This window comes from Mobula birostris, chromosome 3 (genome assembly GCF_030028105.1).
Source record: "Mobula birostris isolate sMobBir1 chromosome 3, sMobBir1.hap1, whole genome shotgun sequence".
In the NCBI taxonomy this organism is placed as follows: Eukaryota; Metazoa; Chordata; class Chondrichthyes; order Myliobatiformes; family Myliobatidae; genus Mobula; species Mobula birostris.
In genome coordinates, this window is record NC_092372.1 from 155522899 (window position 1) to 155550303 (window position 27405).

A 27405-nucleotide genomic window follows, 5' to 3' on the forward strand; every position below is an offset into this window, starting at 1 on the left:
GTTCAGATCAATCTAGTGCTGTGTCATTCGTTATCTGCAGGCTGCCCTGATCAAAATCAAAATAGCAACAGAAACAAAGTATTCACTCTTCAAGCTGTATCAAATAGTTTTAAATTTTAACAAGCGATATGGCCCTGTTGCCATATCGCTTTGTACTCTTTAAACCATTTGGTAAACTTATTTTAAAATTTGCCATGGTGCTGTTCTCTACCTCATATATCCTCTGCAGGATATTCTATAGTTTCATTAACCTCTCTATATAAAAAAAAGTGTCCCCTGTTATCTTACAGATTTATTACCAATGTTTTGGATTTGCAAAATGTCTGTTTCTATCTGGTTAGCTCCAAACATCATTTCATCATTTAAACATCTCTGTCAAATGCTTTGCAAACTATCCTCATAAATAAAAGTATGGTTGGTAAAAAAGAGTTTTTTTATTGAAAATGTATATTGTATTCAAAATAAGCAGGGATTTGGTATGACGGTCCTTTGTTCATATTTTAGATTTGTAAAACTTACTCTGGCTCTCAATGCTAGGTCGGGAAATAAAGCAGTGCATATAAAAGAACAATTGAAATTTGAGTACAATTAAGTCAATTTGTACACACATTGAAAGTAACTCCCTTTAGGTGTCCTTCCTGATGCCTTGTGACCACAAATTTATTTTGTATATTCTTTCTGTCAGAGGGTGGCAGCATGGGTTTAATTTATCTAACATTCATTACTTTCCACTCTTTGAAACTGGGTCTATTATTTAAGAAAGTTTCTTTTCCTCCCAAAAACGGTCCAATATTGTTAAAAGTTTCACAGTGACAAAATGTATTCTCACGAATCAATTTCTTGATATTGAACTCAATGAAACCTACATTAAAATTCCAAATTTCTGTTTATTTTGCTTCTGCTTTCTTGTCTTTTCACTTTTATATATCCATACCATTAACTCTCTGTTACCCCACATTTTGTAAAGCATCTTGGTCACTCTTCTAACAACAGGAATTCTGCAGATGCTGGAAATTCAAGCAACACACATCAAAGTTGCTGGTTAGTCCTGACAAAGGGTCTCGGCCTGAAACGTCGACTGTACCTCTTCCTAGAGATGCTGCCTGGCCTGCTGTGTTCACCAGCAACTTTGATGTGTGTTGCTTGGTCACTCTTCTATTCATTTTTCATTTCCAAAATGCCCTAATTCACACTTGTTTTCATAAGCTGCATCTGCCACATAACCCAACGAACCATACAATTATCTTGCATTATTTAGTTTTAAGTTCCATCAAGCAACTTCTTTTTAACATCATGACCAAATCTACATAAATAGAAATAAAAGAACCTATCACAAACTTTAGTCCTGAAAATTTGTGCCCATTCAATATATCATTGCTGATACATATCAGATCTAAAAGTCAAAAGGTATACAATTCCTTCAGAATAATTTCCTTCCATATCTAATATCATTATCATTACAATTAAGGACTAAAATTACAATTCTCCAAGATATGGCCAGCAATAATTTCCTGGTGCAAAATTTCCTTTTCAACTAAAAATTAGGGAAATTCCTACACTTTGCTCATCAATTTCATTGGGAGGATATTAAATATGTATCAAAAAGCATTTCCTGTTTTCATTAAAGTCACAATTTCATCCTCAAAATCATTTCAAGTTATAATTCTTTAATGTCAGTTTTGGAAATGTAAAGAGATTGGAACAACATGTTCACACTCAATGTCCAATGTGCTAATCAAGTAAGTCAATGGTAGTCCAGCTTGCCCCATTGACCGAGATCATCCGAGTTCTGTTCTCAATTGCAAACAGTACAAATCTGACTTATGATACCTACATTCTAGATTGTGCAGGTTTGTCTTGGCTACTCACCGGTCTCCACAGACTTTAGTTTGACAGAACTGAAGTGCACATTTTTCTCCAGCTTCTTCTTCCAAAGGAACTGTTATAGGATCCATTCCTGAAGAAGTGAAGCACATTAACCATTAATGATAAAGATGTACTTCACAGTCCTTCCAAAGCCACTTTTGGCATTATCTCAAGATGATGTCTTGGCCAGCTACATTCTTCATTACAGAAAAATATGCAGACACTGGAAATGAAAACTTAAAATGCTGGAGTACATAGCAGGTCAGGCAGCATCCACAGAGTGAAATGAAGTTTGTGTTTACAGGTTGAAGACCTTTAATCAAAATATGCTGATGAGAGGCTATAATGAACATTCATTCACTGTCTGCTTCTCTCCCTGTAGATGCTGCCAGACTGCTGTCCGGCTACTGAATATCTGCTGATACATTGCACATCAAGTTTGTACAGGATTAAATTTACAAAGATTAATGACAGCTGGAAATGGGTAAGTAAGGTTGTAAAAATAGGGCTAATGGAATTAGGGTTACATTTTAATATCAAATGTACCTTTAGGATTAGAGTCATAAAAAGTTTCTTAAATCATAGTTGGGCAGCTGAAATTTTTTACCTGCAATACCTGCATCATGTAGGAACTTCCAGACGTTGTTACACTGTAGGAGTTCTCAAATGCAGGAAGTACCTTAGTTATTCAAATTCAATACAGATTGTTGCGTTTAGAGGCAACGAGAGTCACTGCAATGCCTGGAAAAAATCTGAATTTAATGAATCAAACACCATGGCCACTTTATTAGGTACACCTGCTCATTAAAGCAAATATCTAATCAGCCAATCATGTGACAGCAATACAATACACAAGCAGAGCTTCGGATGATAGCGTCTAACAGTGACTCCTTTGCTTGCATCTTCGGAAACAGTTCTATATATCTTTAATATCTATTTTATTCCTTTTCAGGGTTCTTTTGAAGACCCTGAACTGGAGTTACACACTGACTTTGTGGAAATGGGACCCACTGTCGGGGCTGTATGATCGGTCACTTTTCGATATGCCAAGGATGCAGCCTGGAAGATTAGCGCACCTTTAGGGTGCCGGATTTTTGTGGCTCTGGAGATGGGCAGATTCAAGGTCGGTGCTGCTGCCTGGTGTGTTGTGGAAGTACACGGAAGATCGAAAGCAGCGAGCTGGCTGCTGGCTGTGTGCCCGGAGACCCAAGATCTTTGGGCACAAAGCTCGGAAAAAGTGACACAACAGACTTTTAACACCATAAATTGGAAAGTTGTTTGGTTATGTCTCCCTTCCTGCTATGAAACAGGGACACCTCTTTTTCCCTTATTAGGGAGAGAGAGAGAGCCTGTGGTATGTCGAATACCGGGTGAATGAGTAGTCTTTGGGGTACTGCAAGTCTGTGTCTTTATTGATGCTTCGCTGCACGCTGGAGTGCTCAGTGGAAGCTTTTTTGCTGGTGGGGAAGGGGTGTGTTGCTTTGCTGCTGCTTATGTGTGGGTGAAGGGGGAGCTGGGGAGGGGACTTCGGGGTTCTAATATTTAAATGTCATTCATTCTTTGGGGCACTCCTCTATTTTCCTAGATGTTCGCGAAGAAAAAGAATTTCCGGATATATATTGTATACATTTCTCTGACATTAAATGTACCTGTTGAGACATAAAAGTATGTAGACATAGTCCTGCTAAAGGGTTTTGTACTCTTTTCCTAGATCCTGCCTGGCTTGCTGAGTTCCTTCAGCATTTTGTGTGTTTCTTGGATATCCAGCATCTGCAAATTTTCTCTTGTTTGTAAACATAGTCAAAAGGCGGAGCTTAGGAGGGTTAATGGTGCCTAACAGCGACTCCTTTGCTTGCATCTATGGAAATAGCTCTCTTTCCATCTTTAATATCTCTATTTTTCCCTTTCAGGATTCTTTTGAAGATCCTGACCTGGAGTTACATGCTGATTATGTCTCCCCTCCGGCATGAGATGGGGGACACCTCTTTTTCCCATATTAGGGAGAGAGAGAGAGAGAGAGCCTGTAGTATGTCGAATACTGGGTGAAATGTGAAGTCTTTGGGGTAAATGCATATCTGCGTCTTTGCTATTGCTTTGCTCACACTTGTGCTTGGTGGTGGTGCTGATGCATTTTTTTGCCGGTGGGGGGGGGGGGAGAGTCGTTGCTTGCTGCCACTTACGCGTAAAAGAGGGGAGCTGGGGGGGGGACTTTGGTGTTCTAACATTTAACTGTTGTTCATTCTTTGGGGCACTCCTGTTTTCGTGGATGGTTGCGAAGAAAAAGCATTTCAGAATGTATATTGTATACATTTCTCTGACATTAAATTGTACCTTTGAACTTTTGAAGGTTCAGTTGTTGTTCGGACCAAACATCAGAATGGGAAAGAAATGTGATCTAGGTGATTTTGACCGTGGAATGTTGATGCCAGACAGGGTGGTTTTTGTATCTTAGAAACTACCTAATCTCCTGTATTTTCTGCCATACTTCACAATACCCTGAATAAACTTTTGTTTTGACTGTGTGCTTAACTATGGACTTACTGTCCAATGTATCAGTAGAAATATTATAGCTGTTTCCAGATCTAACTTTTACCTCATGGAAGACGTTTAGTTTCAACACTTTGGCTGTGTATCTGTAATTCATTCCACACCCATTGCTCCTGGCTGTTTTGTTTGGTGTGCTCATGCAAAAGTGGAATTCTGTTTAAAAACATATCTGTACTCTGCTGCTAATTATTCTGCTGGTGATTGACAATGAGTAATTAGCAGCTGCTAACCCTGGAAGTTCTCATTGTTCTTTGCAGCTTTTAATAGAAGTTGGCTAAGAAAGAATGCTTCGTTCAGTGGTTCGAGGAAGTAAATTACTTTGGAACACATAATTTTTAACAGATCACAGAATCGTTACTTTGCAAGGAAATGCACTTCTCTCCCAACCTATGCCCGTCAGTTTTATTTTGGTGGGGAAAATTGTAAAATGCCATAGATGCTGAAAACGTGAAAGGTTAAAAGACATTAGAAACATCAGACAGAATCTGAAAAGAACAGGCAAACAGGCAGTGGCAGTTTAAGTGCAGACTCCGTCAGAGAATAAAAACTATGCATTAGGAAAATAAATAGAACAAAACCACTTGGGTAGAATAAAAGACAGTAAAGTGGCAAGACGTTGTTCAAAAAAAAAGACAAAGAAATAAATTGAAATAAACATTTCTCTCTAAATAAATGATACAGACAAGCCAACAACAGAGTATGAATATTTAGAAAGGATTGCTATATTGGAATAATTATGCTGAAAGCAAAGCATCAAACTAAAACAGGTTTCTGTACCGAACAGTGTTGTCAATCTCACTGCTGGTGGAACGCTACTATTGACAACTTGCTACTGTTAGATATCCCTTTCCCATAATCTCTAGAATACCAACAAATACTAGGACAGGTGGGCATTTAGGCCATAAGTCCAGTGGCCAACAGAATGACAATAACCAGAACCCATTTATCTCTCTGGACAGCTTCATAAACCTTTCTTCTTGAAGTATCAATCTGGCTAATGTGAAAGTGACATCAAAAGGACTAGGAGCCAACTCACAAATATGTAAATGAAAACAAAAATAAGACCATAAGACATAGGAGCAGAATTAGGCCATTTGGCCATCGAGTCTGCCCTGCCATTCAATTTCTCTGCATCTGTTTTAAATGGATGCCCCTCTATCGTGAGGCTGTGCCCTCCTGTCCTAGACTCCGCCACCATGGGAAACATCCTTTCCACATCTACTCTGTCTAGGCCTTTCAACATTCGAAAGGTTTCAAACAGATCCCCTTTCATCCTTCTAAATACCAGCGAGTACAGGCCCAGGGACAAACGTTCCTCATATGATAACCCTTTCATTCTTGGAATCATCCTTGTGAATCCCCTCTGAACCCTCTCCAATGCCAGCACATCTTTTCTTAGATGAGGATCTGTTAATACTCAAGGTGAGGTCTCACCAGTGCCTTATAAAGTCTCAGCATCACATCCCTACTCTGATATTCTAGCCCTCTTGAAATGAATGCTAACATTGCATTTGCCTTCCTCACCACCAACTCAACCTGCAAGTTAACCTATAGGGTGCTCTGCACAAGGACTTCCAAGTCCCTTTGCATCTCAGAGTTTTGGATTTTATCTCCATTTAGAAAATAGTCTGTTCATTTACTTCTTCTAACAAAGTGCATAACCATGCATATTTCAAGAATGTATTTCATTTTCTACTTTCTTGCCCATTCTACTAATGCAAAACAATGTTGGAAAATGCATGGCCATGCACTTTAGTAAAATGCAACTGTAGATGCTAGAAATCTAAAATAAAAACAGAAAATGCAGGAAATACTCAGCAGGTCAGCTGCATCTTTGTGAAGAGAAACAGAATTAACATTTCAGATTGAAGATCCTTCATTGGAACTCAGAACGAGAACTTGGTTAAACTACGGAGAGAATAGGGGAGGAGAGATACCTACGATAGGTAAATCTAGAGTTCAGGATTGCCCTTGCAGAATTAACACAGGTGCTCTGCAAAACAGTCATTCAATCTCTCTTTGGTTTCTCCAATGTACAGAAACCACACTGTGACACTGGATGCTGTACACTGGATTAGAAAATTGTCTGGGTCCCTGGGAGATGGGAAATGAAGAGGAAAGGACAAATGCAGGGAAAGTGCCATTAGAAGGGAGTGGTTGGTGGGAACAGAAGAATGGACCAGAAGAGTCCCAAAGGGGATAATCCCTGTGAAATGCTGAGAGAAGAGGCAAGGTTAAGATGATTCTGCAATTGGAATATCCTTGAAGGCGGTAAAAATCATGGCGAATGATCTGTTGAATGCAAAATTGTAGTCAGCTGTAAATCCTCACCTAGTTACAATTTGATGTATTTTTTTTAAAAAGTAGTCCAAATCCTTTACGAACACATACACCAATAATATATCCTGGTCCTTCCGTGGGACTCAGGAAAAAAAAAACAAAAATTGTGTCCATAATGAAACTCATTAATAGAACTAAAGTGTGCAATGTCAAGATGCTTTAACTATAGATGTACATTAAAACTGTATAGGAAAGAAAAAAATGGTCTGTCCTATCCTGGAGAAAAGACTGTTACCAATGCCTCTCATAATTTTAAGTATTTCAGTAAGGTCACCCCTCAATTTCCCATATTCCAAGGAAACCTTTCCCTCTTGTCCTGGCAAAATTCTTGTAGATCTTTATTGCCCTCTTTCCAGTTTAAATACATTTTTCCTACAACAGTATGACGTAACCTGTACATAGAACTCCAAGTGCAGCCTCACCAATGGCTTGTAGGATTGCAGCATAATATTCCTAATTTCAAATCCTGTCTACCTATGATGTCACTTCAATAAACTATGCACTTGTATTCCTAAGTCCCTCTGTTCCATTACACTCCCTACTGACCAACTAAGTCCTATGCTGGGTTCACTTTCCAAAATGCATCACTTAACACCCAGGCCACTCCTTGGCCCACTTCCCTAACTGATCAAGATCCCCCTGCAACCTACAATAACCTTCACCATCAATAATGTCCCCTAGTTTTGAGTCATCCACAAACTTACGAAAAAAGGTCTTTGTATTAACATTCAAAATATTTATATAAATAACAAGAAGGGTCTCAACTCCGACTCCTGCAACCAAAGAGACATGGTAGCGTAGTCATTAGCGCATCACTTTACAGCGCTACATCAGGGTTCGAGTCCCATCTCTATAAGAAGTTTGCACATTCTCCTTGTGAATATATGGCTTTCCTCCAGGTCCTCCAGTTTCCTCCCTCATTCCAAATACATATGGTTAGGGTTAGTGAGTTGTGGGCATACTAGGTTGGTGCCGGAAGCATGGTGACACTTATGGGCTGTCCAACACATTGCACATTTGAACGGAGATGCAACATAAAGATTTTTACTCCTCATGTATCTGAAGGATGTAAGTAATAAAGTCAATTCAATTACTGATTTGATTTGATGTAAAACAATGCAATTCACTGTATGTTTCAATGTACTTGACAAATCAAGCTAATCCCCCATCAGTCTCTTACTAGCTTCCACGCTGAGTAACAATCTTCAACCACCATCCTCTGGTTTTTACCTCTGGGCCAATTCTGAATCCAGCTTTTGTGGCTCAGGACATTGATGACCCTAAGAGGACCTATTCTCTCCCCAGCCATCATTTTTACTGTTAAAATAGCTATAGAACCTCTTAAGATTTTCCTTAACATTCCTTGCAAGGTCCATCTCATATCACCAATGACTAAGTTCCTCATTCAGTAATAACCCTAAGTGGAAAAAGTATTATGCTCTTCTCCCCCCCACCCCCCACACACACCAACTTAAATGAGTTAATTTGAAGAAAAAATCTGAAGGAAACAGAAAAAGTTTCCAGTATTTGAACAGGCTTTTCACAACAATAAAGATTAAAAATTTCAAGAAATGTTATCGTTGCTAACCTTCTGCACTGATGGTCATGATTCCTTGTTCCAGGTCCAGGAATGGATGAATCAAACAAAGCCTGGGTTCCTGCTTTTGATTAAGACAGATACCATTGTGGTTGGCAATCATCCAGACACGGTCATACAGTAGCCCATGTTTTCCAATAGGCCACTTCTTAACCTGTAAAACAAGCAAAAAGATCCAAAATGGTGCAGTATGGTTGGATGTTATGTGCTGTTAGAACTGCATGAAGTCATGGAAGCAGCATCAATTATATATGATTTATTTACACAGTATAAAATGGAATACTATTTAATTATCATGGAAAAAGATGAGATTATGAAGAGATGGACTAAGTATATTCAGGAATTGTTTGAAAACGATCGAGGCGAAAAACCAGAATTTAAGAAGAACATTGAAGGTCCAAGTATTTTAAAATCTGAAGTTCGTAATGCAATAAATAAGATGAAGAAAGGAAAGGCAGCAAGTCCTGATGAATTAGTAATAGAACAAATATCATCCTTGAAGATTACAGAATTGAAAAACTTACTGATTTAATCAATGACATTTATGAGACTGGAATAATACCAGAAGAGATGAAAAAAATCAGTATTTATCACTCTTCCTAACAAACCTGGAGCAATAGAATATGAATTACATAGGACCATAAGTTTAATGAGTCATATCACCAAGATACTTCTGAGAATTTTGATGACAAGAGCTAAAAGTAAGATACAAGCTGAAATAGGCAAAGAACAATGTGGTTTTGTGAAAGAAAAAGGTACAAGAAACACAATATTGATGTTAAGGATAATATCAGAACGAGCTACTCAAGTGCAAAAAGATTTGTTTGTTTCATAGACTACACAAAAGCATTTGATAAAGTTAAGCACAGTAAGTTATTTGAAATATTACAGAAAACTCTAGATCTAGATTGGAAAGAGCTCCGCCTGATCAGAAATCTGTACTGGGAACAAACTGCCGCTGTAAGAATAGATGGAGAAATGAGTCAGTTTACGAAAATCAAGAGAAGCATTAGACAAGGTTGTGTTTTCTCCCGATTGATTTAATGTGTACAGTGAAACAATATTACAAAAAATAAGAGTCATCTTGGGAATCAAAGCTGGCGGTGAAAACATCAATAATTTCAGATATGCAGATGACACTGTATTACAAACCTCATTTCCAGAAAAGTTGGGATATTTTCCAAAATGCAATAAAAACAAAAATCTGTGATATGTTAATTCATGTGAACCTTTATTTAACTGACAGAAGTACAAAGAGAAGATTTTCAATAGTTTTACTGACCAACTTAATTGTATTTTGTAAATATACACAAATTTAGGATTTGATGGCTGCAACACACTTAACAAAAGTTGGGACAGAGTTAAAATAAGATTGAAAAGTGCACAGAATATTCAAGTAACACCGGTTTGGAAGACTCCACATTAAGCAGGCTAATTGGTAGCAGGTGAGGTATCATGACTGGGTATAAAAGTAGTGTCCATCAAAGGCTCAGTCTTTGCAAGCAAGGATGGGTGGTGGCTCACCCCTTTGTGCCAAAATTCGTGAGAGAATTGTTAGTCAGTTCAAAAGGAACATTTCTCAACGCAAGATTACAGAGAGTTTAGGTCTTTCAACATCTACAGTACATAATATTGTGAAAAGATTCAGAGAATTCAGAGACATCTCAGTGCGTAAAGGGCAAGGTCGGAAACCACTGTTGAATGCACATGATCTTTGAGCCCTCAGGCGGCACTGCCTAAGAAACCTTCATGCTACTGTGACAATTATAGCCACCTGGGCTCGGAAGTACTTCGGAAAACCATTGTCACTCAACACTGCCCGTCGCTGCATCCAGAAATGCAACTTGAAACTGTATTACACAAGGAGGAAGCCATACATCAACTCTATGCAGAAACGCCGGCGAGTTCTCTGGGCCCGAGCTCATCTCAGATGGACCGAAAGACTGTGGACTTATATAGACTTATATAAAGACTATTGTGCTGTGGTCAGATAAGTCCACATTTCAGCTAGTTTTCGGAAAAAACGGGCATCAAGTTCTCCGTGCCAAAGATGAAAACGACCATCCAGATTGTTATCAGCGAAAGGTGCAAAAGCCAGCATCTGTGATGGTATGGGGGTGCATCGGCATGGGTGAGTTGCATGTATGTGAAGGTACCATTGACTCTGAGGCGTATATTAGGATTTTAGAGAGACATAAGTTGCCATCAAGGCGACATCTCTTCCCAGGACGTCTATGCTTATTTCAGCAGGACAATGCCACACCACATTCTGCACAGGCTGCAACAGCGTGGCTTTGTAGACACAGAATGCGTGTGCTTGACTGGCCTGTTGCCAGTCCAGATCTATCTCCTATTGAAAATATGTGGCGCATCATGAAGAGGAGAATCAGACAACGGAAACCACGGACTGTCGAGCAGCTGAAGTCTTATATCAAGCAAGAATGGACAAAATTTCCAATTGCAAATCTACTAGAATTAGTATCCTCAGTTCCAAAACGATTAAAAAGTGTTATTAAAAGGACAGGTAATGTAACACAATGGTAAACATGCCTCTGTCCCAACTTTTGTTGAGTGTGTTGCAGCCATCAAATTCTAAATTTGTGTATGTTTACAAAATACAATTTGGTAAAACTATTGAAAATCTTTTCTTTTTACTTTTGTCAATTAAATAAAGATTCACGTGTATTAACATATCACAGATTTTTGTTTTTATTGCATTTTGGAAAATATCCCAACTTTTCTGGAAATGGGGTTTGTAATTGCAAGTACGGTGGAAGGACTACAAAACTTAATTGATATAATTGTTGAAGAAAGTGCAAAAATGGGTCTATCAATTGCAAAAAGACAGAATATATGGTGATATCCAAAAAGAAGGAGAATCCTATCTGCAGGCTGAGAATAAATGGGGAAGACATAAAACAAGTACAGAACTTTTGCTACTTAGGAAGCTGGGTGACATCAGATGGCAGGTGCGACTTGGACATCAAAAGAAGAATAAGGATGGCAAAAGACACCTTTACGAGAATGAAGAGCATACTGACCAATACTAAACTAGGCATGACAAACCGCCTCAGAGTACTGAAATGATACATTTATCCAGTTATGTTATATAGCTCAGAATGTTGGACAATATCTAGTAACATGAGGAAACAAATTGAAGCAGCAGAGATGTAGTTTTTGAGGATGATGCAAAGAATATCATGGACAAAACAAATATCTAATGAGGATGTCATGAACAGAGCAAACACAAAAAGAGAAATAATGTATGAGATCATGAAACGGCAACCTAACTTCATTGGCCATGTGATTAGGAAAGAGGAGTTAGAATGCATGGTAATTATGGGAAAGATTGAAGGGAAGAAAGCAAGAGGAAGGCAAAGACAAATGATGATGGAGACAGCAGCCAGAGAACTGGAAATGAATACCAATGAATTGATCCACTTGACCCGAAACAGGAGTGTGTGGGCCATGGCAGTCAAAGCTCAACCTGGGCATGGCACCTGATGATGATGAACTTTTAATTCCTGAGGAATGACCCCAACAGCTGTTGTTCAAAAAATAATTCTTAAGATATAGTCAATGCTGTCTAATTTGTTCATTACTGGGGTACTTGAGAAACATTACAGAGCCAATCACAGATGAACCAGACTAAATAAGAATGGCATATTTCCTTCCCTAAAGGATACAAAGCATATTAGTTTCTTTTCTCTGATAATTTAATAATTTTGTTGTCTCTTTGGTGCCATATATTATTTTTCTCTTTTTAACCTGCAAGGAACAATTACAAGGAAGTCAAAGGTGAACAGAACACACATAAATACAAGTATAGATAAAGCTAAGTATGGACCTTGTGGGTGTATTAATTTGGAGCAAGGCAAAATGCAAGAGCATGAGGTAGGAACTAGAGAAAGTTAATTAGGAACAGCTGTTTTTGGGCAAGTCCACATTTGACATTTGGAAGTGTTTAAAGATCAATTGCACAGAGTACAGGACGGGTATGTTACACCCAAAAGGAAGGACAGGGATGGCAAAGTAAGAGAACCTTGAATGCTGTAGCATGATGTATGAAAAGTATATAAAGTTTAGGAAGCTGGAATCAAACAGAGCCCCTGGGGATTATATAGAAGCTAGAAAAGAACTCAAGAAGGGAATTAGGAAAGTCAGGAGGGCCATGAAAAGTCCTTGGCAAGTATGATTTTAAAAAATCCAAAGGCAATCTATGCATATATCAAGAGCAAGAGGATAACCCAAGGATAAAGAGGGGAACATTTGCTTGGATGTGGAGGATGTGGATGAGGTCCTTAATGAACACTTCACATCAGTACTTATAAGAGAAAAAGGATATGGAGGATAAGGAAATCAGTGCTGAGCATAGTAACATGCTAGGGCACTTTGAGGCAAAGGAGGAGGTAGTGTTGGGTCTCTTAAAGAGCATTAAGGTGGATAAGTCCCCAGGGCCTGATGGGATATATGTTATCGAAAGAAGAGATGAGATTGCTGGAGCCTTGACCACTATCTTTGTGCCCTGTCTAGCCACAGGGAAGGTCCTAGAAGACCAGTGAACAGCTAAAGTTGTTCCATTATTTAAGAAGGGAACAAGGAATAATCCTGGAAACTAGAGACTGGTTAGTCTCATGTCATAGTAGGCAAGTTACTGGAGAGAATTCTTAGGGATTGGATTTATGAGCATATAGAAAGCACTGGCCTAATTAGGGACAGCCAGCATGCCTATGTGGGTAAGGATGATTGATAAAGGTAGAGCTGTGGATGTTATTTACAAGGATTTTAGTAAGGCGTTTGACAAGGTCCCTCATTGGAGGCTCATCCAGAAGATCAAGATGCATAGGATCCATGGTGAATTAGCCACTTGGACTCAGACACTGTCCATAGAAGACAGAGGGTAGTGGTCAAAGGGACTTAATTCTAGCTGGAGGTCTGTGATTAGTGGTGTTCCACAGAGATCTGTACTGGGACCTCTGCTGTTTGTGATGTATATACATGACCTGGATGGAAATGTAGGTGAGTGGGTTAGTAACTTTGCAAATAATACGAACATTGCTAGTGTTGTAGATAGCATGGAAGACTGGCAAAGAAAACAAAGGGATATAGATACTCACTGGAGTTGAGAAGAACAGAGAAATCTCATTGACATGTATCAAATATTGAAAGGCCTAGATAGAATGGATGTGGAGAGGATATTTCCGATAGCAGATGAGTCTAAGACCAGAGGGCACCATCTCCGAATAGAGTGATGTCCATTCAGAACACAGACAAGGAGAAACTTCTTTAGTCAGAGGATGGTGAATCTATGGAATTACTTCCCATGAATGGCTGTGGAGGGCAAGTCATTGAGTATGTTTAAAGCAGACGTTGACAGGTTTTTGATTAATCAGGGCATCAAAGGTTACAAGAAGAAGGCAGGAGGCGAAGTTGAGAGTGATAATAAATCAGCCATGATGGAATGGTGGAGCACTCGATGAGCCAAATGGTCTAATTCTGCTCCCTTGTTTTATGATGTCGATCAGTTGCAGATATGGGTTGAGAGTCAAATGTGAATTTTTACACTTTGGTAGGTCAAATGCAAAGAGGTAGTACACTGCTAACGACAAGATCCTTAACAGTGTTGATGAGCAGGGGGATCTTGGTCCAAGTTCATAGCTCCCTTAAAGTGGCTACACAGGTTTGTAGGGTGGTTATGAAAGTATATGGCATGCTTTTCTTTATTAGTTGAGGCAATGAGTTCAAAAGTCAGGAAGTTACATAGCACCTTTATAAAACTCTAACTAGGCTGCATTAGGAATATTGCATACAGTTCTGGTTTCCCCATTATAGGAAGGATGTTGAGGCTCTAGAGAGGGTGCAAAAGAGGTTTACCTGGATGTTGCCTGGATTAGAAGGCATGTGACGTAATGAGAGGTTGGACAAACTTGCGTTTTCTCTGGACCTGTGGAAGCCGAGGGGAGTCTGATGGAGGTTTAAAAGATTTTGGGAGGCATAGCTAGAGCAGACAGATAATACCTTTTGCCAAGGGTTGAAATGTCTAATACCAGAGGGCATGCATTTAAGGTGAGAGGATTTAATTTCAAAAGACAAGTGAGGGGGTAAGATTTTTTTTAACATCTTTTTTAAATACAGAGTAGTGGCTGCCTGAATGCACTGCTTGGGGTGGTGGTGGAGGCAGTAACATTAGAGACTTTTAGACACAGGAATGTGAGGAAAATGGAAGAATATTAATATTGTGCAGGCAAAGGAAGCTAGTTAGCCATTTAATTACAAATTTAATTGGTTTGGCACAACATAGTGGGCCGAAAGGCCTGTTCCTGTGTTTTACTGTTATATGTATGTTCTAAACAAATCCACAAAATTTGGGACCACCCACATCCTCATAGGATGAAAGTCGAGCTCTAAGTTGAGTTTATAGTCATCTGCACAAGTACAATGAAAACCTTACTTGCTGCAGCATCACAGGCACATATCATTTAAAAAGCAGCATTCACAAAAAAAAGCAAATTAAGCATAAATTATTTGCAATTTTTACAAGGAATGCAATTAAAACAAAAGACTACTTGATTGCAAAATGATCAAAGTGATCACTGTGTTGCTGAACTGTATTGATTAGCGCTTTGCCGGTCGCCTCAAGAACTGCATGGTTGAAGGGAAGTAGCTGTTCTTAAATCCGATGGTGTGGGACTTCCGGCTTCTGTACCTTCTGCACAATAATAGCTGCAAAAAGTTGGCATGGCCCGGATAGTGAGTATCAGATGAAGTCTTCTTGAGGTGGCACTTCCACAACGGTGAGGAGAGTCTGTGACGCATTGGGCAGGGTCCACCACTCTCTGCAGCTTCTTGTGTTCCTGTGCATTTGAATTGTTGTACCAAACCAAGATGCAACCAATCAGAATACTTCCAATGGGATGTCTGTAGAAGTTTGTTAAGAGCGTTCAGTGACAAACCAAGCCTCCTTAACCTCTTAAGACATTAGCATGCTTTTTCTATCATTGCGCTGTTTCCGGCCTCAGGAATTTAAAGTTGCTGACTCTCTCCACTGCTGAATCCCCAATGTAGACTGGAGCAAGTTCACCCTCCTTCCCCTTCCTGAAGTCAACCATCAGCTCTTTAGTTTTGCTGTCATTGAATCAGAGAGGATCTTTTAGGACACCACGCAACGAGGTGTCCTCTCTCATTCTGGTAAGCTGACTCATCGTTACCTGTGATTCGTCCAACAACAGTAGTGTCATCAGCAAATTTGAAGATGGCTTTCGAGCTGCAGTTAGTAGCCACACAGTCATGTGTCTGCAGGGCGTAGAGCAGGGGACTAAGCACGTAGTCTTAAGGTGCACTTGTAGTGAGATCAGCAAGATTGAAGTCTGGTGATGAGGAACTTGAGCCAACTGCAGAGGCAGGTACAGAAGCCCAAGTCTTGAGACATGATGATGAGTTTGGATGGGATGATTGTGTTGAAAGCCAAGCCGCAGTCAATGAATATACAACAACAGTCTGACGTACGAGTTTCTGTGTTCCAGAACAGAGTGACAAGTCAGAGAGATCTGCTTCTGACCTTTTGGTAATAGGCAAATTGGAGTGGATCCAGGTCATTTCTGAGTCAGAAACTGATTCATGCCATAACCAACCTTGAAGTATTTCATTATGGTCAATATATACAATACCTTGAGGTAGTCATTGAGGAAGATCACCATACTCTTCTCCTGCACTGGTACAATTGAGGCTTTTTGAAGCAAGTGGGAGCATTAGACAACACACGCAAGAGGTTGAATATTCCGTAAATACTCTGGCCATTGGTCCACATAGATCTTTAGTCTTCAGCCAGGTATACCGTTTGGACCAGACCTCTTTCAAGGATTCACCATTTTGAAGTGTGTCCAGAGGCTTGCCTCAGAGAATGAAATTAATCGTCGTCACTCCTTATCAAAGCATGCCTAACAGGCATTGAACTCATCCATGAGTGATGAGTCATGCCAATAATGCATCTGATCTCTCTTTGCAGGAAGTTATATTACGCAAGCTCTGCTATCACTGTTGACCATTCAATTGTGATTCCAGCTTAGTCCAAAGCTGCCTCTGTGCACTCGCAATAGTCTTCTGGAGGTCAAATCTAGACTTCTTATAAGACTCTGAATCACCAGTGCAAATTGCCACAGAACTAGCCCCCAACAGATTATAAGTTTCCTGTTTATTCTGGGCTTCTGGCTGAGGAAGACTCAAGAGTGTAATTGTAGATACACACTTGTCCATACGTGTCCTTAAAAAGCTGGTGATGACTGTTGTATATTCATTTACGTCTACTGACAAAGCCTTGATGGTGGTCCAGTCCACCGACTTGAAACAATCCCAAATTCTCTCCTCTGCTTCTTTTGTCCAGCTCTTTGGTGTCCTCTCCACCAGTGCCATGCTTTTCAGCATCCGTCTGTTAATAGGCAGAAGCAGCAGTCAGGTGGACAAATTTACCAAACTGAAGGCGAGGGATGGAATAGTATGGTTCTTGATGGTAGTAATGCAGTAGTCAAGTGAGTTGAATCTCCAGCGTTGCAGTTGATGTGTTGTCAGTAGTTAGGCAGAGAGTCCTTCATGTTAGCCTGATTAAAGTCTGCCACTCTATTCTTGTTGATTACAACACTTAAGCGCATAAAACATGTAAAATCAAGTTGTTTCAGTATTCTGCAGGTCATCCTGGTGTTCCAGGTGATTTTTTCACCGGCTTGCAATTAAGTTTGCCTGAGTGTGAGGAGCTGAGCAGGTGATCTTGACTAACATAAAATGTGCTATTTCTGTACTCCAAGTCAGTTGAAAGGGGCTTTTACTGACTTATAACCGCTTTGGAAATACAGCGCTAATGCAGTAAGTTCCAACAGTACTTGCAGATAGTTTGGTAATATAATAGCAAACCAAGGAAGATATCCTTCACTTTGTAACGGAGAAAAATTGCTTATGGTTAAAAACAAATGTCCATCACGAATATAGACATAACTTAATCATAAATAATTCATTAAAAGTTGGCTGCCATAAACTTTTCAACTAACTGCTTTATTTCTAAGTCAAAGTACTGAAAGTTGTAAATCATTAATTATGGGAAGGTATTAAAGTATTAAAGGATTTCACCCTGATATGTGAAGCTGTGAACCGCCAGATTGAGATATTTTGAAATGTACTCACTTCTGTGGCACTAAGTAATTAAGCAGCAAACATGTGTCATTGTCTTCCACATTTCTTTCCAGACAGCAAGAGTTATTCTGGACATTCAGATGAATCTGTTTGAGATTTCCATGCTAACTTTTTATGCTCACTGACTTCTATGCTGTTTTTAAATGGAATTATTTTATGCCTGTTGCATTTCAGAAACAACTTCAAAGCAAATATTTAAAAATGAGCTTTTTAGATAAGTGTCCAAATTGAAAGTGTCAGATCAAAATATATGCGAAAGAGCTTCACACATCCTCTGATTCACAAAGCCAAATCACCAGCACATATTTGAGAGAAAATAAGAAAGAACAGAAATCACATCTAATTTGAACGAAATCTTATTTTTCAAGGACTTGGTTCTTTACATGGAGATACTTCTGTGGGAATTTGACCCATCCACTTGTTGATCGAGGCAGGAATTAAATTTGTATACCGAATTATAGGAAAGATGTCAATAAAACTGAGAGCGTACAGAGGAGGTTTACTAAAATGTTGCCTGGGTTTCATCTCCTAAGTTACAGAGAAAGGTTGAACAAGTTAGGTCTTTATTCTTTGGAGCGTAGAAGGTTGAGGAGGGACTTGATAGAGGTGTTTAAAATTATGATGGGGATAGATACAGTTGACGTGGATAGGCTTTTTCCATTGAGAGTGGGGGAGATTCAAACAAGAGGACATGAGTTGAGAGTTAAAGGACAAAAGTTTAGGGGTAACATGAGGGGGAACTTCTTTACTCAGAGAGTGGTGGCTGTGTGGAACGAGCTTCCAGCAGAAGTGGTTGAGGCAGGTTCGATGTTGTCGTTTAAAGTTGAATTGGATAGCTATATGGACAGGAAGGGAATGGAGGGTTACGGACCGAGTGCAGGTCGGTGGGACTAGGTGAGAGTAGGAGTTCGGCACGGACTAGAAGGGCCGAGATGGCCTGTTTCCGTGCTGTAATTGTTATATGGTTATAGTACCATCTCTCAATTCCTGCTGATACTATCTCTCCAAATTCTGATGGACATTCCATTCATAGATTTTGTTTGGTAGAGACCCCACAGAAATTCAGTCCAGTTGGTCTATTCAGTAGATGATTGAAATGTTTGTAGTGGAGTTACCACTCAACTGATATTCAAATTGTGTTCAGCCACTGAATTAACACCGTCAGTTTGATTGAATGGAGAGGAGAATAAATCATCAAGGTGAGTTAGAGAACTCAAAAAAGTCAATAACAATAATGCTCTGATAAAGCTAACACCAAATTGGATTGAATAAAATTCAATGCTGTTCGTATAATTCAGAAACAGGAACCCTATCCAGTTCAATTAAGTTTACACCTGATCCAATCCCAGGCTCAAAGTTCACGTAAAAACACCGTTCCCTTCTCTCAATTCCACATCTGCTCTCAGGATGAGGCTTTTCATTTCAGAACGAAGGAGATGTCCTCCTTTTTCAAAGAAAGTGACTTCCCTTCCTCCACCATCAATGCTGCCCTCAACTGCTTGTCTGCCATTTCACGCATCTCTGCTCTTACCTCATCCTCCCACCACCCTACCAGGGATAGGGTTTCTCTTGTCCTCACCCATCACCCCACCAGCCTCGGCGTCCAGCACATAATCCTCTGAAACTTCCACCATCTCCAACGGGATCCCACCACCAAGCATATCCTTGCAAGCAGAACAAATGCTACACCTGCCCCTACACCTCCTCCCTCACTACCATTCAGGGCCCTAAACAGTCTTTCCAGGTGAGGCGACACTTCACCTGTAAGTCTGTTGGGGTCATATACTGTGTCTAGTGCTCCCGACGTGGCCTCCTGTGTATCGGTGAGACCCGATGTAGATTTGGAGACCACTTTGCCTTCCGCCTGAAAAAGCAGGATCTCCCAGTGGCCACCCATTTTAACTCCACTTCCCATTCCCATATATCTATCCATGGTTTCCTCCACTGTCGTGATGAGGCCACACTTGGGTTGGAGGAACAGCACCTATATTCTATTGGGTAGCCTCCAATCTGATGGCATGAACATTGATTTCTCCAACTTCCAGTAATGCCCCCCAATACCCCTCTCCTTCACCATTTCCCATCCCCTTATCCCTCTCTCATGTTATCTCCTTGCCTGCCCATCGCCTCCCCCTGGTGCTCCTCCCCCTATTTCTTTCTTCCATGGCCTTCCATCTCTTTTACTAATTTACTTACCAGCTCTTTATTTCATCCCCTCCCCCTTCAGATTTCACTTATCACCCTGTATTTCTCTCTCTCTTGCCCCCCCCACCTTTTAAGTTTACTTCTCAGCTTTCTTTCTCCAGTCCTGCTGAAGGGTTTCAGCCCGAAATGTCAACTGTACTCTTTTTCTAGATGCTGCCTGGCCTGCTGAGTTCCCCCAGCATTTTGTGTGTGTTGCTCAGTTGTAAAAGTTTCTGTAAAGTTAAGTAACTTGAGAATCCGTTTCAAGTATAGCTCAAACATAAATACCCTCAATCCATAAGGATACATCTGAGCTTGGTCCTACTAAACCTTCAATAAGAGGGTTTTGCACTTTAGTATTTCCCTTGATACACTGACTGGAATATGTTCTCTCTGAGATGCCAGGCTGTTCCCTCACTGGATCCCTCCAAAGTTTCCCAACTACCTTTTTTGTTTAAGCTGGGTTACTTTCTCAAGTTTTTCCTGTCTTTCCCACTCCCACTTGAAGTGTCCATCCTCTCTGTAACAGAAAATACCAGTCGCTTCCCTCATCAAAAGACCTCTTTCAGCAGTGTCCTTCTGCTTTGCATATCCTACAGATGGGTCAGGTTTCCTATTAGACTTGTTACGCTTAGTGGCAGCGCTGGTTGACATCAACCAAGATACCTCGGCTTGCAAGTTTTTCACTTCATCTTGCAAAATCCCCACTTGCTTGGCATCAGAGGCTACTACTGAGGATTTCAATTGACTAGTGGAGGCCTCCCGCTCTACCACATTTTCCTCCTCTTTTATTTCTCTGAGCAGCTCAACAAATGAGGGAGGGAAACGTGTTTCATGAGACATTCGAATGCATAAAGCAATCATGTCGCGTGACAGTGCGCCCTTCACAACTTGTTCCATCCTTAATTGATATATCTCAACTAGATGAATGGCCCCTTTACAAGCAATGTAGCTGTTCCTCCAACCTGAAAAGATAGGCAGACAGCTTCTCTCCTTCCTCCTGGAAGGTGTGCCTGAACTTCATCACAAGATCATCTGGGCTGCCTGTCATGTCAAAAACATTTTGTAATGTTTGCACGTAATTCACAGATGTGATCGACGGGTTTTCTGCCCTTAAGGACCTCACAATCTCAGCATCTGGACCTTTTTAACTCTCTACCAGTCTCTGTTTTCTCATATTATCTGAGCACTGCCACTCATCCAGATACTGAGATGCCTGTTCAGCCCAAGCCTCAGATTCTTCTTTCCCATCAGGAGTGGGCTTGACCCCAGAGAACACTCTTGGCCTATGATAACCTTGGCTTTCTGCAGGTACATTTTGGATTTATTCGAAACCAGTTCAGAATTTAAATCAACTGCTGAAGGGCTCATTAGGCCTTTCAGATCAGACAGCTCCTCTCCCTGATTCCACAGAAACGAGAACAACTTGTCTTTAGCGTCTTCATCCTTAGCTATATACAATTTGTCTTTATAATCTTCACCTTCAGCTACATTCACCCCTTATCTAAAAGAGTGAATTGCCCATAGCCTCACCTCTCCAGGTTCTGCTATCTTATTGGACAATGCAACTTCAGTCACGTCACTGGTAGCCTGGACTAACATGACATCCTTACCAGCTGATTGATCAAAATGCCACTCAATCAGCATTATTTTCCTTAATACTCTTATCGAACTCAGCACTTGAAGTAGCAGTTCATTGGAAATTCTAATATCCACCCTGCTCAGAACATAAGCATCGCATATGGATATCCTCTTTGAATTGCACCAAACCTTAATCCCTGCGGCATCTATAATAAAGTACCTTAATTACAATGCACCCTACTTTCCACAAACACTAGTTTAAACACTGCTTAAACACACAAATAAACCACTTAATCAATCCTTAAACAGCATTCACACAGCATCTGAAACCCAGGCAAGCCCCCACAAATGTAACCCTCTCACTGGGGTTTGTATACAAAACTTGGCTCATTAGTGAACACTGCTAACAACCATGTGACTCAGCAGTGAGAAGGCCACCTTCAATAAACAATATACACCTAGAGTCGGTATGATTTGGGGTTCAGCCAATCAGGAAAGTTGGAATGTTCCAATTAAGGAGCATTGATTTTAGTGAATGCTGTGTAATTATTGATCACACACAATTATCGGTCACCAAAGAAATGAAAATTCATACATTAGCATAAAACTATACAGAAAGCATAATTACCAATTTTTCAACTTTGTTAGTTAACAGGAAAAGAAGAGAAAGATAAAAGGGTCCATTACAGTTAAATCAGTCTAAATGTGCACATAAATATTGGGATTATTTCTGTAGCAGCTGAATGTATCACTGTACTCACGGCACTGAAACCCTATCATCAACCACAGGTAGAGCTTCCCTTCTTGGAATCCTACATCACACAAAGCACTTGTACCCAGACAGTTCTGATTGGCTGACACAACATTCTTACTTTGGTCAACATGTCTCCTTGTCTTTAGTCAAAGCCAAAACACTTTTACAAGCCGGACACATGGCTTTACAGAAAACTGCTAAAATAAAAATCTCACAGCATAGCATTAAAAATCTTACCCAGGGCATTACAAAACCAGTACCACACTTTGCACTGCCATGCAGAGCACAGTTGATGATCATATTCTTGCTGCTCTAAGCCAAAGACTCACCATATCTGCTCCCTGAACTTTAAGGAAGATGTCCATTCAAACTGTGGCTGCTGTCCTGGTACAGACTGCTGCTCCAAGGGTCAGTGTGCTGTGAACCGAACACAAATTCCTGTTCTCAGCCAGCCCTTGCTCAGCATTGACCCACAGGTGGGCATGCAGAAACAGCCTGTGACAGCTGGCACTGAATGGGTTGGGTGAGCAGCATGGCACGCAGCACAACACAGCTGCTCCTTGGCTAGGTGCTGAAACCACCTTCTATACACGCCGATAGAGAGTCCATGTCCTGCAGTCTCTCTCATCACTTTTTGAATGTTGGGGGAGCTGATGAGCTTTCATCCCTCTTCAGTCGTACAAGCATACCGGCTGGCCTGTAGCCTCTGATCAGCTTGTTACCACAGTTCTACCTAAGGGCAGAGGAGAGCTATGCAATCAGAGGAGATACAGCAGCTTGTACCACATCCAACAGGTGATGAGAAAGACTCTATGGTTCAGACCACTATCAACATATAGAACAATTACTGCCAGTCACTGGAAATGCCTGCACTCGACAATATCTCTTTTTCAGTGTTTCCAACAATTTCCATTTTTATTTCAGATTTGCAACATCTGCAGTATTTTTGACCTTCAATTAATATATTTGTCCTTTTCCTTTTGACATGCCTTTTAGACATTCTGTAATATGGTGAAATATACTGAATATCCTGACATTAATTTATTCAACATGTACTGTATAACACTGGTGGATTTGGATCTAGAGCTGTGCTCAAAAATAGGTAAGAGACCTTAACTGAGAAAATGCAGAGCATCCAGTTCAAATCTGGGTGACCATCAGAAACTGCTTTCATTACATCTGCTACATATAATGCCATGCAAGTCATCATCTGAGCCCAATGGTCCTGAACAGACTCAATAGCTGACTTTGTGCTGCAACTATTCTATGAAACAGTGGATGTGTTTGCTAACATTTAAAATGTATCGTGAATTATCACAAACTGAGATAATCAAGAGGTGAAAGGACTGATAAAGTTGTTCAGGAAAAAGATAGGTAGGATCACATACTTGTTTATAATTGTTTCCTATAGTACAGTATATTCCCCTCATAATCTCACCATCTTCTCCCATTCACTCCCAATTTACAGAGGCCAATTAACCTATCAACTTGCACATATCTTTGGGACATACATTGAGGGCAGTATTGAACCAGAATGGCTGAAGGGATTCAGCAGCAACTCTACCAGCGACACCACTTGTGTTTCACCATAGTAGACTAAACGGATTGAACTATTTCACACCACACTAGAACCTGTGGTATTATGTGGCAAAGCAAGACGAACCAACAAACAAAATTGCAATCAGCAATGTTTCTGAAGGGTAGCACAATGGAAGAAACATTTGAAATGATCAACATTACATTATTCGGCTTTGTAATCCTGTGGTCCAAAATTATACAGTGCCTATAAAGAGTATTCACTCTTCTTGGAAGTTTTCGTGTTTTACTGTTTCACAACACTGAATCACAGTAGATTTAATTTGGCTTTTTTTGACACTGTTCTTCATCAAGTTATGGTATTGTTGCACTGTTGTAACTATATGTTATAATTATGAGGTTCTGTTAGTTTTTTCAGTCTTGGTCTGTCCTGTGTTTTGTGATATCACACCGGAGGAAGTATTGTATCATTTCTTAATGCATGCATTTCTAAATGACAATAAAAGAGGACTGCGTGTCTTCATAATCTAAAAAGACTCTTTCGTGTGAAAGTGAAAACAGATCTGTACAAAGTGATGTAAATTAATTACAAACATAAAACACAAAATAATTGATTGCATAATTACTCAACTTTTTCAAGTTAGTATTTAGTAGATGGGCCTTTGGCAGCAATTACAGCCTTGAGTCTGTGTGGATAGGTCTCTATCAGCTTTGCACATCTGGACACTACAATTTTTCCCCATCCTGCTTTACAAAACTGTCCAAGCTCCATCAGATTGCATGGGGATCATGAGTGAACAGCCCTTTTCAAGTCCAGCCACAAATTCTCAATTGGACTGAGGTCTGGACTCTGACTTTGGCCACTCCAGGATATTAAAAACTTTGTTGTTTTTAAAGCCATTCCTGTGCAACTTTGGCTTTATGCTTGGGGTCATTGTCTTGCTGGAAAACAAATCTTCTCCCAAGTCACAGTTCTCTTGCAGACTGTATCAGGTTTTCCTCTGTATTTTGCTGCACTCATTTTACCCTCTACCTTCACAAGCCTTCCAGGGCCTGCTGCAGTGAGGCACCCACACAGCATGATGCAGCCACCACATTGCTTCATGATAGGGATGGCGTACTTTTGGTGATGTGCTGTGTTTGGTTTATGCCAAACAGTGTTTAGTCTGATGGTCAAGAAGCTCAATTTTGGTTTCATCAGACCAGAGGACCTCTTCCAGCTGACTTCAGAGTCTCCCATATATTTCTGGCAAACTGTAGCTGAGATTTCATTTCAGCTTTTTCAACAGTGTCTTTCTCTGTGCCACTTTCCCATAAAGCTGCGACTGGTGAAGCACCCAGGCAACAGTTGTTGTATGTAGAGCCTCTCTCATCTCAGCCACTGAAGCTCCAGAGTTGTTATAGGTCTCTTGGTAGCCTCCTTCACTACTCCCCTTCTTGCACAGTCACTCAGTTTTTGAGGACAGCCTGCCCTAGGCAGATTTACAGCTGTGCCTATTCTTTACACTTAATGATTAAGTTACTTGTACTCCAAGGGACAGTCTGTGACTTGGAGATGTTCTTGCATGCATCTCCTGACCTGTGGTTTACAATAACCTCTTTGCAGAGTTACTGGAAGTGTTCTTTTGTGTTCACTGTTGTAGTTTTTGCCAGGATACTGACTCACCAGTATTTGGTCCTTCCAGATAAGGTGTATTTTACTACAATCAATTGAAACACCTTGACTGCACTCAGGTGATCTCCATTTACCTAATTCTGTGAGTTCTAAAACCAACTGGCTGCACCAGAGTTGATTTAGTGTGTCATTTTAAAGGGGGTGAATACTTGTGCAATCATTTTGAGTTTTATATTTGTAATTAATTTAGATCATTTTGTGGAGATCCATTTTCACTTTGGCATGAAAGAGTACTTTTCTGTTGATCAGTGTCAAAAAAAGCCAGATTAAATCCACTGTGATTCAATGTCGTAAAACAATAAAACATGAAAACTTTGGTGGGGGGGGGGGGTGAATACTTTTTACAGATACCAAATCAAATTTTTCATTATTTAAGCATTTGAGAATAGTATATTCATTTATAGAAGCTGTGCATTGCCAATGCTTGCACAGCTGATTTTTGAATATATTTTCATATTCAATATTTCTTATATTATCGTTTCTAGTTTGCTCATCCAAAACACTCATATACTCTAAGTTGTGATCAGGGATATTAAATGTCTTCATAAACAACTGAGCAACATCCATTTCACAATTGTCAAAAATTTCAAAATACATTTTAAAAATCTAAAGAAAGTACATCATACATTAAAAAATAAAATTATAAACAATAATGGAACTAAGTAATGAATACATAACTATGTAACTTACTTCTAGGAGATGATGTCTCCCATTCATTTGGATAGGTTACAGTACTGTCATGCTTGTACTGGGTTTAGCTCAGCTCGGGCTTGGAGAAGATTCTCAAAACTGTCAGCCCTACAAATTATTCTTATCCCTGATTTCCCTTAATCTATCTGTGGTGCTGGACCCAGTCAAGGACACTTTAACCTGAAAAGTATTTTTTTTTTTAAATAAAGCTGAGATAACACCATACACAGGTTACTGGATCTTTCAAATTGCATTGTTAATCCCCACTTCATTGGTAATAGTTAAAAATTCTTTATGGGGTGCTGAGTATTGTGAGAATTCAGCTCAAAATGTGATGTGGTGCATTAAACATTCTATTACAGTAGTAAAGATGACTAATGCATCATAGTAGAGTTAACTGTGAACAATCAAAATTAGCATTTGACATCCAATTTAATTGACATATTTATAAGATTGAATACCTTTTTCTGCTTCCAATCTATTTTCTTCTTCAACTTCCCAATTTGTTATATGTATAATTATATAATAGCATATATAAATAAGCATGTATAATTACATATTTTTCTATCCTATTTGTCTTCATGACATATTGCCTAGATGAAGGGAAGTTCTTCATTAAACTAAGGAAAGAAAGCAGTAAATGCCAGAGGCTTTCTTCCATCTCAAATAGTATAATTGAAATTTGACACAGCAAACTTCACCATTGCTTCTCACCTCTCTACCTCATTCCACTGGAGGGAAAATGATGGTTGTGGGCCCCTTTTATTTTCTTCAAGCAAAAGAAGATTTAAAAAACAAAATACATGCACCACAGTTATACACCTTTAATTATTAAAAACAATTTAGTAGAAATGTTTAATGAAAACATTTAACATAAATTGAAATGAACATATTTGCTATACAGTGTAATTGAAACTGAGTAATACATAAAAGCAAGTCTAATTGAACAACTTTTCCTAAAGTGCTAGATAAATGTTGGTTCAAATTCTATAAATTGAATGGGGTAATTCTATCCCAGATAGAATTGTAACATAAGAGGGAAACTGTAGGCATGAACTTTATCTATCTGTTTTTAGGAGATTGGTTGGTTACTATAATACTTTAAAGAGAGAGAATTTCATTGACTTTACTTCAAACTTCCACCCAGCCCTCAAATTCACTTGCTCTATCTCGGACACTTCTCTCCCCTTTCTCGATGTCTTGGTCTCCATCTCTGGAGACAGACTGTCCACTGACATCTTCTACAAGCCCACTGACTCTCATAACTACCTCGACTATACCTCTTCCCACCCCACCACATGCAAAAATGTGATTCCCTATTCCCAGTTCCTCCGTCTCCGCAGCATCTGCTCCAAGGATGAGGCTTTCCGTTCCAGGACATTTCAAATGTCCTCCTCCTTTCAGGATCGTGGTTTCCCTTCAGCTGTCATCAGTGATGCCCTCCATTCCTTTCCT

The 27405-nt window shown here is 39.8% G+C and overlaps 1 protein-coding gene and 1 long non-coding RNA gene across 4 annotated transcripts in view; one reads left to right on the forward strand and one right to left on the reverse strand.

Annotated features, from left to right (window-relative positions):
- Nucleotides 1-3353, forward strand: part of LOC140195357 (uncharacterized) — a 48659-nt gene extending 45306 nt beyond the window's left edge. Inside the window, exons 2-3 of the long non-coding RNA XR_011885433.1 lie at nt 2249-2350; nt 2819-3353. This is a non-coding gene — a long non-coding RNA (uncharacterized lncRNA). The remainder of the gene's footprint in view (nt 1-2248; nt 2351-2818) is intronic.
- The window catches only part of mocos (molybdenum cofactor sulfurase), a 122510-nt gene that overhangs the window by 15836 nt on the left and 79269 nt on the right, over nt 1-27405 (reverse strand). For all 3 annotated transcript variants that reach the window (XM_072253532.1, XM_072253531.1, XM_072253533.1), the window contains exons 9-10: nt 8342-8504; nt 1870-1957 (exon numbers count right to left, since the gene is read on the reverse strand). In XM_072253532.1, coding sequence (XP_072109633.1) covers nt 1870-1957; nt 8342-8504 — 251 coding nt within the window. The remainder of the gene's footprint in view (nt 1-1869; nt 1958-8341; nt 8505-27405) is intronic.